Source organism: Mustela nigripes, chromosome 5 (genome assembly GCF_022355385.1).
Source record: "Mustela nigripes isolate SB6536 chromosome 5, MUSNIG.SB6536, whole genome shotgun sequence".
NCBI classification, from domain to species: domain Eukaryota; kingdom Metazoa; phylum Chordata; class Mammalia; order Carnivora; family Mustelidae; genus Mustela; species Mustela nigripes.
In genome coordinates, this window is record NC_081561.1 from 85139741 (window position 1) to 85157866 (window position 18126).

The 18126-nt window shown below is 41.5% G+C and overlaps 1 protein-coding gene across 13 annotated transcripts in view; it reads right to left on the bottom strand.

Annotated features, from left to right (window-relative positions):
• MAP7 (microtubule associated protein 7) overlaps nucleotides 1–18126 on the bottom strand; it is a 167451-nt gene that overhangs the window by 136579 nt on the left and 12746 nt on the right. For 9 of the 13 annotated variants that reach the window (XM_059400799.1, XM_059400798.1, XM_059400794.1 and 6 more), the window contains exon 1: nucleotides 7865–8012. The exons of 3 other annotated variants lie outside the window; for them this stretch is intronic. In XM_059400799.1, the coding sequence (XP_059256782.1) occupies nucleotides 7865–7997 (133 nt within the window). In that variant the 5' untranslated portion in view covers nucleotides 7998–8012. Of the gene's footprint in view, nucleotides 1–7864; nucleotides 8013–8922; nucleotides 9019–18126 lie in introns of those variants that run through there. One more of the 13 variants, XM_059400801.1, reaches the window with a different exon arrangement.

Here is an 18126-nt window from a genome sequence, read left to right on the forward strand (position 1 = left end):
AGCATGAGAAGAAAAACGGCCCATAGAAAGCTAGTAGCCCCCAAATGTAAGTGCCTATAACCTAAGCCCCTGGCACAAACCTGCCCACAAGCCTAGGACATTTCCATTCGTGCATGCAAGAGGAAGTAAAAACAAAACAAAAAACTCCAGAAGTCGAAATTTTGAGAAAAAATTCCTTTTGATTGGTTTCCAAGAAGGCAGAGGATCATGGCTATTTTTCCCTGATTAAGGCAGGCCAGAAGTTTTCCATTAACCCCAAGGAATAAAAGGTACACTCCCTTAATCGTATTTTAAATAACAAGTGAGGTGATCTGACATAATGGTAATTTATTTCCTTCCCTTAGCACGGCACAATTACAGGGTACCGCAATGAGTAATCTACCTGACATCTAACATCTGATCCACACAAATAAACACAGAACAGGGAGACAGTCACATATACCTATTGTGGACAAGAGACTAAAAAGGCCTCAGAAAACTGGCAGTCCTCCTGGAAATGTTCACTCACAAGCTAGTTAAGGGAATAGGCAGGAGATTAGACTAGGGAAACTTTCTGTAACAGACATGTACTGGAACAGACAAAGAGTATGTTTGTCGGAGTTATCAGAAAATTCGCCATTTGTAGTCAAATGTCCCATCTTTTATAAATATCATTTAGTGAGCCCCAAATATTTTCCAGAGAGTATACTAAAAGCTTATCATATCTCTAATCCTCACCTCCACCAGTGAGCATGGTATGATTAATTTCATTTTACAGCTCAGAGCCTGAAGCTTGGAAAGGTTAAGAACTGTAACTTGCTTACTTTCACATGTGGCAACTTTTCTATCACATCACACAGTCTTCTCTCACCCCACAGTTACACTGAATTTCTAATAATCTTGGCAAACTTGGATGTAGCCACTAATAGTCCATCTGGTTAAACTTTTCCTGCCATATAGACCAAGAGCGCTGACAGGAGAAGGTTCTGAATGTCTATAGTTCTCTACAGGGGCTCAGAGGCAATAACCACAATTTTGACTTTGCATTTGTACTTAGATTTTTGTGCTACATTGTTTCAGAGGGGTTTCAAAAGGGGTCCACAAATGAGGTATCACCTCACACCAGTCAGAATGGCTAAAATCAACAAGTCAGGAAATGACAGATGCTGGCGAAGATGCGGAGAAAGGGGAACCCTCCTACACTGTTGGTGGGAATGCAAGCTGGTGCAGCCACTCTGGAAAACAGCATGGAGGTTCCTCAAAATGTTGAAAATAGAACTGCCCTATGACCCAGCAATAGCACTAGTGGGTATTTACCCTAAAGATACAAACGTAGTGATCCAAAGGGGCACGTGCACCCGAATGTTTATAGCAGCAATGTCCACAATAGCCAAACTATGGAAAGAACCTAGATGTCCATCAACAGATGAATGGATCAAGAAGATGTGGTATATATACACAATGGAATACTATGCAGCCATCAAAAGAAATGAAATCTTGCTATTTGCGACAACATGGATGGAACTAGAGCGTATCATGCTTAGCGAAATAAGTCAAGCGGAGAAAGACAACTATCATATGATCTCCCTGATATGAGGAAGTGGTGATGCAACATGGGGGCTTAAGTGGGTAGAAGAAGAATCAATGAAACAAGATGGAATTGGGAGGGAGACAAACCATAAGTGACTCTTAATCTCACAAAACAAACTGAGGGTTGCTGGGGGGGAGGGAGGTTGGGAGAAGGGGGTGGGATTATGGACATTGGGGAGGGTATGGGCTTTGGTGAGTACTGTGAAGTGTGTAAACCTGGTGATTCACAGACCTGTACCCCTGGGGATAAAAATATATGTTTATAAAAAATAAAAAATTAAAAAAAAAAAGGGGGTCCACAAGATTCCCACCTTCCACCTGGACTCCCAAATCACTCCTCAACAAATACACTTGATGCTTGACCTTGTAAGAAACCCTATGAGGAGGCACCACACCACACTAACCTTCATAATGTTATTCTCAATGATGGTTTTAAGATGACTGGTTCTGAATCCACATCTGAATCCACAGATGATCTTGCTACTACTTTATTAGGCCTGAAACTGTGAACATAATTTTCTTCGGTCAATATGCCTAAACTCTATTCTCATTTCACACTCCACACTGGACCCAGAATGGTAAATTCTCTGGAATCTGGACAGAATCTATTAAAATTCTCAAATAATCATCATTGGGAAGAAAGCCTAAGAAAATGGAATTTGTGGGTGGCTCAGTGGGTTAAGCCTCTGCCTTGGGCTCAGATCGTGATCCTAGGGTCCTGGGATTGAGCCCCGCATCAGGCTCTCTGCTCAGTAGGGAGCCTGCTTCCCTTCCTCTCTCTCTGCCTGTCTCTCTGCCTACCTGTAATCTCTGTCTGTCAAATAAATAAATAAAATCTTTAAAAAAAAAAAAGAAGAAAATGGAACTTGCATTTTATAGTCAGCAAAAATATTCATCAGTGCCCTTTGAAGTACACATTTCAAACACGATGTCTTATGGCCGCCTGTGGTACCCTTTGGGTCTTTGTATCCAGATCTGAGGTATAATGAGGTATGAGTTGCCTTTGGAAGTTAACAAATCTAGAACATAAACTTAATGCATAGAGGGCCCAACATAAATGGGTTCTTCCAAATGCTAAGAACGGAGAATTAAAACGAATTCTCTCAATGAAATTTCCTTTGTTGATGTGAAGGTATTAGTTCCTGCTCAAAACATGGTTAATGTGCCTCCAAATGATCTGCCATTTTTTAGTAACAACGGAATTTAAAGTTGCCCCTTGAGATATGTTGATGTTAGTGGAAAAGGATACTCAATCCCACCTTCTAATAAATAATATGTAACATTTATCAGCTGAGAGATTTTCACCAAATACATGTGTTTGGCTCCTAAGGTTAGAGCAGTCAGCTATTTTAGCTCTACTGATTATGTCTCTTGAAACACACACATAATTTTTAAGCCTTTTAGTTTTATAGAGCAAGCAAATTCCCATGAATATAGTACCTCACCATAAAAAAAAAATTTGGTTATGTAGAGATTAAATCACGTTCCCCTTGTATAGCGATACCTACGGTAATTTCTACTGTAACACGGGATGCCTGGGAAATAGTTCCACTCACTCAACAGGTGTTCACAGAGAATCCAATGAGTGTAAGCCATACATCAGATGTTGTGGTCCTTGTTCTCGACAACCCCTGTTGTTATTTTTATATAAAGGCTTTGAATAAAACATTACATTTTGGGTTTCTTGAGCAAATAAAATTTATGGCAATCAATTTGACTTTAAGATTTCCTCCTTATAATAGGGATCTTTGATACTATTGCTATTCTGAACTATACCTTTGCCTCACTAGCTGTAGAATTCTACTGCTAAAAGTTTTTGCCTAGTCCTGAAATGGCACAAATAAAGACAGTGGGAACAGACAAAAGTCCAAGTCTTACAGAACAAAAGAGGAAAGAAACAAGAAAAAGAGAGAGAATGATTCTAGAATGGCATTCACATTTCTTGACATTAACAATCCTTTTTGGGGAAAAAAAAAGACTCAGGACTTATAAAGAGGACATTATAATTGCTAGATCATCACTACTCCAATAGGAATACAAATGGTAAATGGCAGATCATATTTCATTTGGAAACCTTCACTGGCAGAAATTCTACCTTTAGAGTGCATAAGCCAAAAAAAAAAAAAAAAAAGAAGAAGAAGAAATTACTGCAGGCTCCAGAAAAACCCATTCTAACAAAAAGGCAGGGGGAGGGAAACAGGGAAAAGGAGAAGACAGCTTCCCAGAACTACTGTGTCCTGATTTCAAGGAGAAAAATTCTTAACAATCTAATCTGCAATTTGCTAACAAAATGAGCAGGAGGCATTAACCTCAATACTAACAAACTGGTCAGTTAATACTACCTTGTAAACATATGCCTTCATTTTTCCACCAAAGAAAATGAAAAATAGTATAATGGAACACAACAATACAGGGCAGAATCCCTGATACACTCTAAGGTAAAGGCAACGTGGTAAAAAGTCATAGGATTAACCTATCAGATACACCCAAATATCAGATACACCCCAACATTAAAATGGTTGCCTAGGAAGGACAATCCTAATATGATCAACATTTCTTAGTATTCTTATGTTAGTAAGACTTTCAGAGCCTGTGCAAATTATTTTTAAATATTGAGTTTATCTCCATTCAATAATGTTCTATCCACTCTGCAATTTCATACACAGAGGAGTAGTCTTGGCCCTTGAGAAGCTTACTGTCTAGAGAAGGGCACATAGGTATAGATACTTTCATAATACTCTCAGCCCTTCCCCCGATGTCAGTTTATATTCTTGCATTATTGGTACATAGTGGTCTCCTTCACTAGAGAGGTAGACACCTCTGAGAGCAGAAACCGTCCGTGTCAGTTACCTTTGTACCACCTCCACAATGTCCCAGCAAAGGAATCTGTACAGACTGAGCATTTAGCAAATGTTGGTTTAGGGAGAAAAGGTGTTTTTACAAATTAATTACACTGTGTTCAGTAAAACTCACCATAAGGCAGGTTTGCCTTGAAACCTAAGCAAGGACACTGAGTCACTGCAGTACCTAAATAAGCTTTCCTGCACCAGTCCACATCAGCATTACACTGAGACCTAGGTTCTAGAGGTATAAGAGCAGAAGCCCAGCTCACCCCCAATTACTGTCTAAATGTTATTCGTCGATAAGAGCAAGGCATGTAAAACATTTGCATCTCTACTGATTACAAGGGAGAGAAATTTCACCTTCAAGAACTGATTGAGTCTACCAGCTAACTGAGCTACTGTCTCACCCCATCAAGGCAATTTTGAAGCCACACAGGGAGTCCAGACAGTAATCATTATGTTCATTCCTACGAAGTTTGTTATGATGGCTACCCAAGAGTAGAGTATCTGGAAAGATGCGACCTGTCATTAACCCAGGGTAATCTTGAATAGGAGCATTTACCTCCTGAATTCAGGTAACAAACTTCTTTATGCCTGGTGGTGACAGAAAAAAGATACTAAGCATGAAAACCAGGTTGCACACAGTTGGCTGATTAGCCCACAGAGCAGGCAAAAAAGAAAAATTTCTGATTGCTTATCTTAATAATAACACATAAATGATAACCTGTATGTCATCTTGCCATGATGATTTGGAAATAATTTAATAAATAAAAGTCCATTATATGTTGCAAAGGATGATGTCGGCAACCAGGGAGTAGCAAGTATAATATTCAAAGCAGGAAATAACATTTATGTGGAAAAGGACAACTGAAATTATCTATAAAGCCAGTTTACTATGCTCCACATTCATTTCAGGACCTGACCATATCTGGCGCCAGGAAGCACGTAAGGTTGGACAACACAGAGAGGACAAAAATTCAGATCACAGCTCTATAGAGATAGAGCTATAGAGATAGTCTAAGAGATATCTCTATAGAGATAGTCTACAGAGATAAGACTAGAACTATGTTGTCTAAGAAGGTAACCACTTGCCATGTGTGGCTCTTTAACTAAAAAATCAATTAAAATTTAAAAGTCAGGGGCGCCTGGGTGGCTCAGCGGGTTAAAGCCTCTGCCTTCGGCCCAGGTCATGATCCCAGGTCCTGGATCGAGCCCCGCATCCGGCTCTCTGCTCAGTGCAGAGCCTGCTTCTCTCTCTCTGCCTGCCTCTCTGCCTACTTGTGTTCTCTGTCAAATAAATAAGTAAAATCTTTAAAAAAAAATAAAATAAAATTTAAAAGTCAGTTTCTTAGTTATAGTAGCCATATTTCAAGTGCTCCCAGCTACATGTGGCTAGTTATCATATCGGACAGGGGATACATAGAATATTTCCATCACTGTTCTACTGACAAAGTTAGATTTGCAAGTGGACATTCCTATTGCTCAGACAGACCTCATAAGAAATTCAGAACCAAGCCAATAGTCTTATCCATCAAGAACCACTGATATTTCCAGGGCTGTTTTATTTTATTAGATGTGTCCATAAATTAGAGACATTTGGGGGATATACAGAAAGTCTGGACATCCTGATCAACAAAAGATTTTCCTCCTTCTCTATTCCTTCACTTTCTCCTTGATATAGGGAAAAGCAGAAAAAGAAAAATGGTAGGGGATCAGAACGTTCTTAAGTCTCTCTTATCCAAAAAGTTGCACGAATTGCCAAAAACAGATTTTTAGAAGCACCTACTTCCCCTTCCCTTCCTCCTTTAAATAAAACACTAAAGGCAAATGAAAACAAACAAACAAAACACAGGAGAAAGAGAGTAATTCAAGAAAACTACTCAGAACAAAACAGATAGCTATCCTAAATTACTGCTCTAAGATGCCTAAGGGAAAAGTGCTGCAAATGAAGAACATTTCAAAAAAAATACACAGTGGGCACAATTCAACAGATCCACATTAATTTAGAACGTTACCACTTCCTAAGAGGCCAAATGATCTGCTACTAACAATTTAAAGTATTGGGTTTTCATCAAAAGCACACCCTGGTTCAATTGTCTAACTCCTGGGCAAAAAAACAAAAACAGAAACAGAAACAAACCAATCATCTCCATCAGCTTCCATCTGTGGCTTCTGTAAATTCCTGAAGTCATCTGGTTCTAAGACAGAAGCTATGTCTGATAGTGACATTAAAGTCAACTATGCTACTTAGATCCCAGTTATTAGAAATTCTCTGTATATGGTATTTTAAAAGTGAAGTAAAATATACTTCTGGATTTAGAGTAGACAGTTGCAATTATATTTGAGAAAAGCAAATGAAGATTCACTCAAGAACCAGGAAAAAGAAAGCCGGTCATTTTCAGACACTGGATTCTATTCAAACACTTATTCTATCAGTGTTTAAATATTTGCCTGCTACTTTGCCATGCTACTGCTCTGTATCACACAGAGAAAAAAAAAATTTGATATCTCCGTGACAGAACAGTTTGCATGCAAGCTAAAATTTAATCCCCACATGGAAACAGCAAAACTGGTACTCTATCAGCTTAAGCAATGAATAGCTTATATATTTTGGGGAAGGGAGTTGCAAGAAAAAACTTAAAATGCAAGCCTTAAAGCCCTTCTAAAGGCATGATGTTGCCATCCCGAAAATTACAGCCCTGGGGAGGAGGGGTGGCTATGAGACAATGCTAAAAGATGGAGTACCCAGGGATTTGAGAAGCCAGTCAAAGCTGCTACTCCATGTCATCATTATGACAGAAATGCACAAGAACCAGACCTCTCCTTTCCACACCCAGCACAGGCCAGCCTCCGGGAGATGTTCAGTAGCAGTTACCATCACAAGTTAGAAAGCCTCATGGTCCTCCCTCCCTGTTCCCTAGCTTTGTCCTCTATGGTGCACTCCGTGTTTATTTATCTCCTCCTTCAAGCTCTCAGTATTTCGGAATACAAAAGGAAGGAAGGAACGTCTTGACCCTGTGCCCTTGGAAAAGGCTGCACTCTTTGGTCACTTTAACTCATCCCCTTCGGAGGAGAAACTGTCCTTATTAAACAGAACTCACCAAGGCACCTAAGCAAGGTGGGGAGGTGTTCATTTAAACCTGGACGACTCCTATTCCTATTGCTAGGACAGTGTCATCGGTAACTGTTCAAAGTGAGCATGAGAAAATTAAAGATCTCTAAGCCAAGAAAGCAGTGAAGGTCAGAAAGGCAGCTGATCTGAAAGCTACCAAATCTGCAAAATCTGTTCCCCATTTCACGCATCCACAGTTCTACAGAATGTGTAAATACCACCGGCAAACTGCTAGGGGATCACAAGCACTCCACACCGTGTGCACACAGTTTGTAAATGTGCCACAGAATGTGTGGGAAATAGGGACCGGTTCCAACCAAAGGGTAGAGCTAATGCATACCTTTTGGTCTTCTGGAATTTCCATTCTTTTGCTGTTCCTCTTCCTCGTTTATGGTGAATAAACCAAGGGGAATTGGCCTTGCACTGGTCTTCTTCAGTCTCTCTTGTCGGATAGCTGTAGCAGATCCAGGCATACCGAGGCTACTAGTTCTTTTAATTATTATTATATTAAAAATATATGCTTATGTAATTGCAGCTCCCAGGAAGCTGCTAGTTTCTAAGCGGCCAGTTCATTTGAGCACTTGTAATAGATCCCCTATGGGTAAACAGTGTGCAAACAGCTGACAGATACTACCAGCCACTTGGCAACTGAGGCCCTGCAGTTCCTCTGCACCTAGCAGCAGCCCCCCCACCTCCCCTCCGCGCCCCCTCCCACTTACTCCCCCTGGGCATGTGGCTGGCTAGAGCCCGCTGCTTGCACACGCGCTCCCCACACACGCACGCGCACTCTCCTTCCGGAAAAGCCCCAGGAAAGGCACGCAGGGTCAGCTGCCTCGGTCCGCTGCCTAACCTGTGCAGTCAGATCCCGGCTCTTCCCCCCCAGGCACCTGTCCCCAGGCTTGTCCCCCGCCGCGGCACGGTAAGCTGTTCCGCACACGGCACAGAGGGGAAGCGGCGAGATGCCGCTGTGCACAGTTGCCCTGACAACCCCGACCTGTCCGGATCCAGGAGGAGCACGAGCGGCTCTACCAGCGCCCCGTGGCCGCGGGCTCTGGTCGGGAACTCACCGCAGTGGGCGGGAGCCCAGGGAGGGAGGTGGCCAGAGCGCCGCCAGGCTCCTTCTTCCTCTCCTCTCTACCCCAGCCCCGCTCTGCCCGCACCGGCCGCAGGGCAGGGCACCCCCCCGCCCCCAATCGCAACGGAGCCAGGGACTCAAGGCAAGAAGACTTCTTCTTTGTTGGGGGGGCCGGGTTTTCAATCGGGACAATGTTTGCGAGTCCCTGGATGAAGGAAGGCCTCGCTGGACCCGCATGGCACACTCCGCACTCTGTCACACAGCCCAGCCCTGCAGGCGTCCCTGCGATCCCAGAGTCTGTGTGAACACAGGCGGGGCCTCACCTGGCAGGAGGACCAGCACTGCCCTGCACTTGAGACCTTCCCGGTAGGGCAGGCAGGGGGAGAACCCGGCCTCTTCTCCCAGAGCTGGCAGTCTGGAACATCCCGAGTGCAAGTCGAATCGAAAGGAGAGAAACTACAGTTCACCAAGGAAAAAACAATCCGCCCCACCACATCCACGCTACTCCCCCTGCAATTCCACCAGCTCTGGGCCGGTCACTCCCAGCCGGGCTGAGCAATCCTCAACATTTGACCCACTTTTAGTTCTTTTTCAGATTGTTTTCTCCAAAGCATACAATCATGTGATACTGTTTTCTCCTGAAATGAGCTTTCTCACTTAAGACTCTCCAGACTCTCCACCTCTAGGCTGCCTGAAACTATGATGTGGGGAAAAAATTTCAGTTTATAGCGACACTGACCAATGCCAACTGCCAAATTAAACTAATTTTTGTTGTTTTTGTTTTTGCTTCTTAATCAAAATCAAGTCTGCTTAAAAAGTCCAAAGCCATCTTCCCACTCCAGACCGCTCTACTTTTCCTCTCAATACTTAATCTACTCACCCATGAGAGGACCCTGAGGATTCTATGTCTAGTACTCTGTCTAAATCCTTTGAATGGAAGAGTAACTGTTGACAATTCACTTAACTTTTCTTGGTGACTTTGTCTTTGCTGTAAAATTGAGGTGATCATTTACCTTCCAGGATTGGGGAAAGGATGAAATGAGCATAGTGGTAGCTGGAAGAAGTCCTTATAAAAAGCAAAAAAAAGCAGGTGATACGTATAAGAATCATTTTTTTAAAAAAGTAATCTCTATTCCCAACATGGGGTTCGAACTCACAATCCCAGGATCAAGAGTCACATATTCTTCCAACTGAGCCAGCCAGAAACCTCCCTGCTTTTACTTTTTATAATACATCTGTTCTAAGTAGTCCATTTTTGCTTCATATTTAAGGTGTTTCCAGTTTAACTATCAACTTTATCAAAGAACAATTTTATTTTTTTATCTACTAATATTACCCAGGCCACTGCAGGAGACATATTAGCAAATGTACTCTGGGGAAATAAAAACAAAAACATCAAAACTATAGAAATCTTTCGCTCAAAGACTGAGGGGATTTAATTAAGGTTAACAGTTATTAGATGTGTAGATTGGGGAAATGCTGGAAATTTCAGATATTAAGTTTACTTAAAATCATAGTCCTCTATGTGATTGGTATTTGAAATAAAAGTGAATGGGGCTGAAGAACTGAGCGGGTCTGAGAAAGCATCTACATCAGCATTTTTCATGCAAGGAAAACTGAAGCCCGAGAGGTAAAATTCCTTGCCCAGGTCAAATGTTTGTTGGCAGCAAGAGTGAACATTTAGATCTCCTCCTCCATAGTTCAGTGCTTCTGCTTATGATGAACATTTGGCCTATACAGTTTAGAATCCTAGATCCCTTTCTCCAGCCTCTACAGAGGTGGCAAGATGTGAAGGAAGGAAAGGAGAAACCATGCTTAGAACATGCAAGATCCTATTGTTCAAGAAATAAATGGTGGATACCACATAGTTCCATAATCCTACTTAGTAATTTTATTTGGTAATTCTATTTCCAAATTGAAGATGATTTATTATTTCTTATTTCTTTAATCAGGTGATCAAGAAACATAGTCCAGTATTACCATACACATATTTATGGAAATCTTTTCAAATCTAGTTGTTTCTTCTACCTTCCAGAGAATCAGGTTAGTATTTACAATGGCAACATACACACACACACGGCTGAAACTACCTTTTGGCGTAAAAAGCTACGTTTCAAATGACAAATTTCATTCAAAAATGTTCCTTACCCAAATAAAGCTAATAGCTTCTAACCATCTCCAAGAAGTTTAACAAAAGTAAAGCTAAGGAAAAAGGGATCTCTTCTTCATCGTCCACATAAAACAATGAAAGGATTAACATTTTATGAAGTATCTTAGGAGGACAATGAAACATCTTTCTAAGAGCAAAGCAAAGGGAAAGCTGAAATTCAAATGACTTCTGCAGAAGATGTACATTCCTTTACTTTCAAGGATGGCCTGGATGGCTTTAAAGCTTTTATAGGAGAAATGCAGCAGCAAAGCAAAGTCTTCATAGCCTTTACCTTGTCTGGGTAAGATATCAAAAAGGAGCCCCCCATTGAGGTCTGTGGAACCAGAGATCACAGGACAGCCCTCTGGGACCCACAGGACCGAAACTATGATCACTAGGCAATCACTAGTTCTCCTGTTATCCACAGTAGACTATCCCTTCAAATGACAAAGATGGCATTCTTCATGCATAAGAAGTCTCACGGAGAATTTTGATTCGTATCAAAATGTGGAAGTCACTAAAATGGCTGTTTTGAAAATTATGCTTAAACCATCTACAGGGAAATGAAAGCCTAATCAAAGGAGGCCAAAAGTCACCACCGTCCTACAGCCCATGGGCAGGCATGGGTCCAAGAATTCCATTATCTAGGAACATCTCCAACTTTGTCAGATGCTGTGCGAGGTGTGTTAAATAGGTTACCTGTGTTAGTCATAACAGCATGGGGGAGAGGAGTCCTCACCTGACAGGTCAGGAAACAGAGGCTCACAGAGGTTAAAGTCCCCCAGCTAGTTAAGTCACTGAGTCAGGATTAAACCATGGCCCATCTGCTCTGAGGCTAAGATGCTTTTGTCTAGCTGCCTTGTAAATCCTGACTGCAACAGTGACTAGCTGTGTCCCAGTCACAGCTGTGACCAGTCACAGAGAAGCAAACAGCCTCAAGATCAAATAATCATAATAAAGGAGGCTTTTTCCCCCTATCCATGAAGTACACATTTAAGACATAAATACATTTTAGATTAGTTTCTTAAATGCTCAAACCCCGTCTTTAAATGGATATAGGTGTTTAACTCTTATTTAATTTCAGGAATACTGGGGCTGAACCCCTACAGAAGCATGGGCTTCCAGTCTTCTCCCTTTTATACTCAGACCCCAAACAAAAGCTGATGTGGAAAGGGTATGGCAAAGCCTTAAAGTAAAAGGAATCCTATTCCGAATTCCTAAGCTCTTCCTCAGAACTAGTAAGTGCTTTCAATTGGATGTGGCCTTGAGCATCACTTTTGGGTACAGTCCCCATGGGAACCGGGGTATGTAGACTTCCAAGAGTCAGTGAGGTTTTGCAATGGTTTCAATTGTTATAATTATTTTTAATAATAAAATAATAATTATTATTTTAATGATTTTTAATGGACTTGGTACAAAGTTGGAAGAAATGAGATACTACCTAGTGAGAAAAGGTAGATTTTTAAACTAAACTCACTTTATAGATAGAAAAATGTTCCCAATATAATCATTAAATATAGTGACAACTGTAAGTGGAAATGATACCACTCGTCCATTATTAATGAAACAAGTCACTAGGCTGTTGAGCAACTGCTGTCCTCACCAATTCCCACCCCCAGCCCCACTCCCTTAGTACGCAATTAATTTGTATCTGTCCTTCTTATCCTGGCTGTCGGGTCCCTCTGGCCTGCCTCCAGCCATGAGGCAAGTGAATATGTAACAGTCAAACTAACTGCTTGGTAGTCCCCTACCAAGTCCCCTACCAAATCATCTCGTGATTTGGACCTACCTGTCACAATGTTCTAGGAGACTACACACAGGCAGGCGCATGTATACACACATACGTTTCAGGCTGGCTTCTGCTCACACGTATCCCTCCTTTACTTTATGTCTGTCTTTATGACTGTAAGACTAGAAAATAGCATACAGTCCATGAATGAATCTAAGACTATCCTCCTGCAAAGAGCAATCTGTTTAAGCAGTGAGAAGCATACCTAGACCCTCCCTTCTAAAAGCCTAGGGAGCTTTACGAAAACATCCCTGAAATGGAAAAGAGCCTGACTGGCACTCATTAAGGACTGTAGCTGAGAACAGAAATCACTACTGCTGGAATTGAATGGACAGTCACTGGTAAATTACAGTTCTATACACATATAAGTTAGTTACTTTTCAGCAGGGCCCAGAAGTGCTAAAAAGACTTTTCTTATTTCTACATTATGATTAACACACAGGAGCTGATTAACTCCTCAAAACTACTGGACTTCAGTAATCTTTTAAATATTTAATGCATTAACCCCCGCTCCCCCCACCAAGGTAAGCTGCAATTTACTTCTAGTAGCAGTTTTGGAAATCTACATTTTAATGCAGTATTTAAAAGAAAAGAAAACCTTCATAGGGTTTGAAAACACAAGGCCAGCACAGGTTGACTGTGGAATCAAACAGCCCCTGAGAACAAAGGGTCCCAGCTGGTTCTCTGCCATGGCCTTCTTGAAGTTAGAGGGCTCCCTTACAGTTTCCTAGAATGAGGACACTTCCTCACGGCAGCTTTGGCAATAAAGGCAGAATGTCCCGCCATCTTGCAGCCTTATACAGAGCTTCCAATAAGCTGCTGGACAAAGAAGTACAGCACAAAGAAAGACTGACCCTTTGAAAGGAAAATAAAAAGGCAGGTTTGCTTTGATCTTTATTTTACCACCTTTTGTTAACAGGCACTAAGAAAAACAGTAAATACTACTCTAGCAGTGGCGTGCCAGGAACCAAGAAGTCCAAGGTCCCTGCCGTGCCTTTTATAACATTTCCATAAATCTCTGCTGTGTGGTGAGCACTTTGTGGTGCCAGCACTTTCCCATGTCTGCCCCTCTGTAAAAAAATTTTAAACCCTGAGGATTCACTTATCTGAACATAAGGTATGGATAACTAAGCTTTAAAACTCTTTCCTAAACATTAGGAATCACTAGCTAAGTTGCTAATATTATAAAATGCCACATTAAACTTGGAACCCAGGAACCTAGGTTAGAATGTCCTCGGGCTGTTCTAATGTTCATTATTCCCACTGATGATACCTAATATACACTGCATGAACTTCTGAATTCCTGGACACGAGTTAAGATGGGCACACATCATCTCCTCTAATAGTGACACCCTTGGGAGGTTATAAATCTAATTTTACAGATTCAAAAGGAGGCAAAGAAATCAATTGCTGGGTTCAACAGAAGAATCAGATGGACTGCCAGGCCTGTGTTTCCCCGGTCAGACCTATCATTGGTCTGTGAGCAGTTACAGATTGTTTTATTTTTTGAGCCACACCACAAGAAAGGTAAGGAGACTGAGCAACTGTGGCCCCCGTCTTGCTTTAGGAGGCAGAAATCATGTCAAAGGTGCAAGGGCGGGGGGTGGTTTGGGCAATGACATCAGAGGGGAGGCAGTAGGCAAATCCTACAAGGTTCTCCCATGTAACAGGGGCATTCAGGAGTGTTGATAATGAAATGTTTGATCCAGACCGGCCAGTCTGGTGGAGGATGGGTTGAAAAGGAGGAGTGAGACTTATGAAAAACCAGTTCCCTAAGTTCTCTGCCCAGGTGGAGAAAAGCATCTCACGCAGTGACTGTGGGGATAGAAGGCCAAAAAAAGGAAAATGAGCACTCACTTGTGTTTGTTTTTCAAACAGGCAGGCCCTGGCAGCGTGGAAGACTTATTTCAGGGGGATGAGCATGGATACCGAGTTGCTGCCAAAGCCCAGATGAGTGTGGACAAGTGGGCAACGGGGAGGAAAGGTGGTGTTTTATTAAAGATTTAGAGGAGAACGAGGGTTGTATATCTGTAGATAAAACAGAGAGATGGCTAGACTCAGGGCCAAAATCATCAACAGATCAAAATAATGGGCTATCGCTAAAAAAAGACTTAGTAACGATAAACGAACCCCTCTTCTTAAGTCCAGCTGCACGGGCACAGAAGACAACAAGACAACCCAGCCAAGCTTCAGGAGCTGCACAGAAGGAGGGTGCGCAGACAGCGAGCTCTCGACATACGATCAGCGTGATGAGGCAGTGAAAGTCCTAACAGTATCACAGGTGGTATCAACAGATGTCCAGCTCGCTGAGTAAGCGGAAGAGCCTTCTCTGCTTGGGGGTCCTCGGATCACATTGCCTGAACTAGGTATTTCACTAGGATGATAAATTAGAACACACTCGAAAGAGAGCAGCCTAGGACCTGCCAAAATTCTAGGCTATAATACAGGAGATCATTGGAAAGAAGGTACATTTTCCTTTGGAGAAAACAGGGCAAGATCTGGAGAAACAAGGTAACTGTATTAAAGGTTAACATGTGGAGGCATTTCTACTTTTAGTGTAGTGCTGGAAGGCAGAATGAGGCTGGGTGACTGGAAGCTACCAGAAGGTAACAAGCTGTGCCTTCCGTCATTGAAGATGGCCATGCAGAAACACGGACCTGGGATGACAGTGCTGAATGAATGTGTTGTGTCCAGGTTGGATTCTTAGGTCTTTAGAGTCTCTACTGATCCCACAACTGATTCCACAACCGGATGAGAACCTAAGGGCAGTTAGATGCCCAGGGAGAAACACTCTGGCAGAAAGAAAAAAGGCCTGAGAGAGCTTCAGAAGGCCCTCCCATCCCCCCTCCCCCGCCCGTATTTACACTTCACAGAGCTCTGTTTTTTGCCAGCAGCTCTACAGTTGTACTGTTTTACTCGTTCAGCTGATGCCCCCCAGAGGTTTTAGACGTAAAGCTAAAATACACCAACAATGGAAGCTTCCCTCAGTGGTCCGGTTACCACAGGCAGGTGCTCAGGATTGCTATACCTGCAGCTCCCAGACTTCCTGCACTCTCCCCCACGGGCAACTTCAGGGAACTCTAGAAGATGAGAAATTCTAGGGAAGATGGGGACTGAAAATGAAGAAGATAAATGACACCAGATCAATGACACCATTTACTTTGAATGGAACACCACGGCTCTGTAACTTCAGAGAGATCTAAACGTTTGTGAGAGAAGAGCAGTATTGAAGAATAGTAAAGCAATTCAGTTTATTACTTTATGGGCATTTTAAGGAGAGTGATTGTCTTAAGTCTTCAGGTCAATGAAGAAGTGACCCAGCCCAGAGCAAAGGGTTCAACGTTCATTACAGAATTTCTTGAGACTTGTCCCAATCCCATCTTTTGTGGCTTTGCTACTCTTTCCAATTCTTTATCCTAAAATGCCCTACCGTAATTAAAACTGACATCAATTAAGAAATTTTAAGAGGTTTAATATCCTGTTTTTACTTTAAAAGTTAATTTAAAAGTTTCTCTTAAAAAGTAATTGAAATGTGTTACATAATCCTGGGGGAAAACTCTGATTTTCTGAGGGTCAGGGTATCCGGTCAGGCTTCTTCTCCAAAGATTCAGAACCCAAACTACTACTGGACTACTACTGATACTATATACTACTAGTTCTCTGGAGAAAAATACATAAGTCATACAAAGAGACAAATTTTTTTTAAAAAAGACTTATTTTAAGGAATAATGGCAGCTGTGATCGTAGAAGCTGGCAAGTCCAAAATCTGTAAGGCAGAATTTCCTCTGGGAAACCTCAGTTTTTGCTCTGAAGGCCTTCAATGGATTTGATCAGGCCCCCTATATTATCGAGGGTAATTTTCTTAAAGTCAAGTGACTGTAAATGTTAAAAACATCTATAAAATATCATCACAGCAATATTTAGACTAGTGTCTGACCAAATAACCGGGTACTGTAGACTTGCTAAATTGATAGATAAAATGAGCCATCGTGAGATTAGACGTAAAGCTAAAATACACCAACATAATCACAGAGATTAAGACACTCCATTCCCACATTGAAATCAACATGCTGTAGATGAAAGCATGCCACTCAAAAGTCAAAGGTCTATGTGTCAGGGATCATAATTTTCACTGTAGAGGCTGGACACTATTTACTAAAGTCATTTCCAATATTGCAATGCTCTATTAATTGTATTGTATTCATACAATCGGGCTCAGGCAATCTCAGAGTAGAACTATTAAATCCTCTTACCTTTCACTAATGATCTCTCCTTGAGCATCCAGTACAGGTCAGCATCAAAGCATTATCAAATAAATCCTTTTAATCATTATAACAACTGGTTACCTCAACATTAAATGAATTGGAAAGTGCAGATATGCAAGTTAAAAAAATTACTCCCTATTGTCATCAAGTAACCCCACTGTCTCAATCAGAAGAAACATATATAAATACGTGGACAGGGAGGGCACTGAATAATACATGTTTCTCATGAGAACATAAAGTGTGTATGAAGGTTTGAGGTACTAAACTTTACAGTTATTCGTTAAATAGAACCAACTCTGACAAAGGAAAAAATGATTACAATTCTGAGGCATAGTTCTGAAATCAACCTAGGGGAAGGAAGCGCCTAACAGAAGGGCAAATTATATAATCATGGTGGGTAAGTTTGAGGTTTGGTTGTTTTCACTCAGCTAAGGTCCATGCTGAAAAAGATAAGCATATCCAGTGTAATTGTCAGCAACCAACCAGAACACTGAAAGCCTTTAGCTAAATTATACAGATAAGAGACAAGTATATTTAGAATTAAAAGCAAGCCAGACGCTTTTCAAATTTGGAACTGCTAAACAAAAAAGATTCCTAATGCATCAGTAATTGCTTTAAAAAAGATAGGAAGCATTAATTTCCAAGAAATAGATACTACTAGCGACCCAGTACATTTTTTGAGAAATATCATCCCCTTTTAGTCTTGTCTGATCTACAGCCACTGAGATTTTAGTGGGCACAACACAGAAAGACACAGAAAGAAACAATAGCTCTGAAATATGAACAGGTTGAGAAACATACTTGGAGTGCCCCAAACCTCATTTCCAAAACCCCTTTACCTTTCATATCCCTTTCCAAGCTCCTGCCTTAAAACTTCTGTGAATTTTAAGATTTATTTATTTTATTTGAGAGAGAGAGTGTGTGTATTTGAATAAGTTTGGGGGAGGGGCAAGAAGGAGAGTCTCTTCAACCAGCCTCCCTGATGATCTTGGAGCCCAACACAACATAGGGCTCCATCATGACCTGAGCTGAAACTGAGTCAGACGCTCAACCAACTGAGCTACCCGGGTGCCCCGAAACTCCTCTTAATTTTAGACAGGCAACTGAGGAAGGATTATAATGACAAAAGGAACCTTTTGGCAAACTTCCTAAAACACCACAAATGGACCGTTTTGCCTTTTTATTATTGGGCAAAGTGGCCACACTCCCATTGTTAAAGGCACTAAAACCACTGATACATTATAAAAAAACAAAAATAAAGACTTGTTCCAGAGACAAACAATGTTATAGAGAAGCAATCACAGTTATAACAACATTCTTTCTA